Source organism: Bison bison, unplaced genomic scaffold (genome assembly GCF_000754665.1).
Source record: "Bison bison bison isolate TAMUID 2011002044 unplaced genomic scaffold, Bison_UMD1.0 scf7180017864068, whole genome shotgun sequence".
In the NCBI taxonomy this organism is placed as follows: domain Eukaryota; kingdom Metazoa; phylum Chordata; class Mammalia; order Artiodactyla; family Bovidae; genus Bison; species Bison bison.
The window spans coordinates 3405077-3405917 of record NW_011494640.1 but is presented as its reverse complement, the minus strand read 5'-3'; the positions used below and the strand labels follow the sequence as shown (position 1 = coordinate 3405917).

At 71.0% G+C, this 841-nt stretch overlaps 1 protein-coding gene across 1 annotated transcript in view; it reads right to left on the bottom strand.

Annotated features, from left to right (window-relative positions):
• The window catches only part of ECEL1 (endothelin converting enzyme-like 1), a gene marked incomplete at its 5' end in the record, with an annotated part of 7483 nt that extends 6645 nt beyond the window's left edge, over positions 1-838 (bottom strand). The window contains one exon of the mRNA XM_010837092.1: positions 260-838. Within this exon, the coding sequence (XP_010835394.1) occupies positions 260-838 (579 nt within the window). The remainder of the gene's footprint in view (positions 1-259) is intronic.
• Between the last annotated feature and the right edge of the window lie 3 nt (positions 839-841).

The following is an 841-nucleotide window of genomic DNA, read 5'->3' as shown; positions in this document are numbered from 1 at the left end:
CAAGTAATTTCCCTCGAGTAATTGCGGCTCCCGCGGCTCCGCTAAACACCGCAATTACTCGAGGGAAATTACTTGCGCCCTCCTCCCGCGCTCTGCCGGTGTGCGCTCCCCTCCATTCCCCTAACCTCCCTCTTCCGCACCGGTGTCCCGGGCGCACAGGGCGCGCGGGGCAGGCGTGCCAGGCCGAGGCACTCCTAGTTCCTAGCCGCCTGTGGGGGTGCCCGTGGCGGGGGGTTGGGGGGGGTGGTGGCTCACTCACGCGGATGACGTAGCGCGAGGAGTTCCTGTCATCCAGGCTGACAGTGAGCGAGAAGAGCGCGGCGGCGCTGTACACGCCCTGCGCCTTGTACAGCAGCCGGTTGAGGTCCCAGCGAGCCGCCGCCCCCGGGCGCTCCGCCGCGCCGCCCAGGTCCCAGCCCCCGCAGTCCTCGATGACCTCGAGCATGGGCCGCGGGCCGAGCCGTTCGATTTCCCGCATGTCCAGGCAAGAGCGGAAGAAAGCGCGCACCTTGCGCTGGGCCGCGCCCCCTGGCCCGCCCCCGGGCCTCGCCAGCAAGCGCCGCAGGCGCTCCTCGTTCTGCTCGCCGATGGCCGCGATGGTGCCGTAGGTGAGCTTGTCGTCCGGGATGGCGTGGCGCCGCAGCCAGCCGCCGCACGCGAAGGAGTAGAAGTCCTGGCATGGGTCTATGCTGGCGTCCAGGTTGGCGGCCAAGAAACGCGCGGCGCGCGCGAAGGCCTTCCGCTCCGGGCAGCCCTCGGAGCAGGCGGCGCCCCCCGCCGCCCCCGGACCCAGGTACTTGACAGCCAGCATGGCGGCCAGGATGGCACAAAGGCCCGCGGC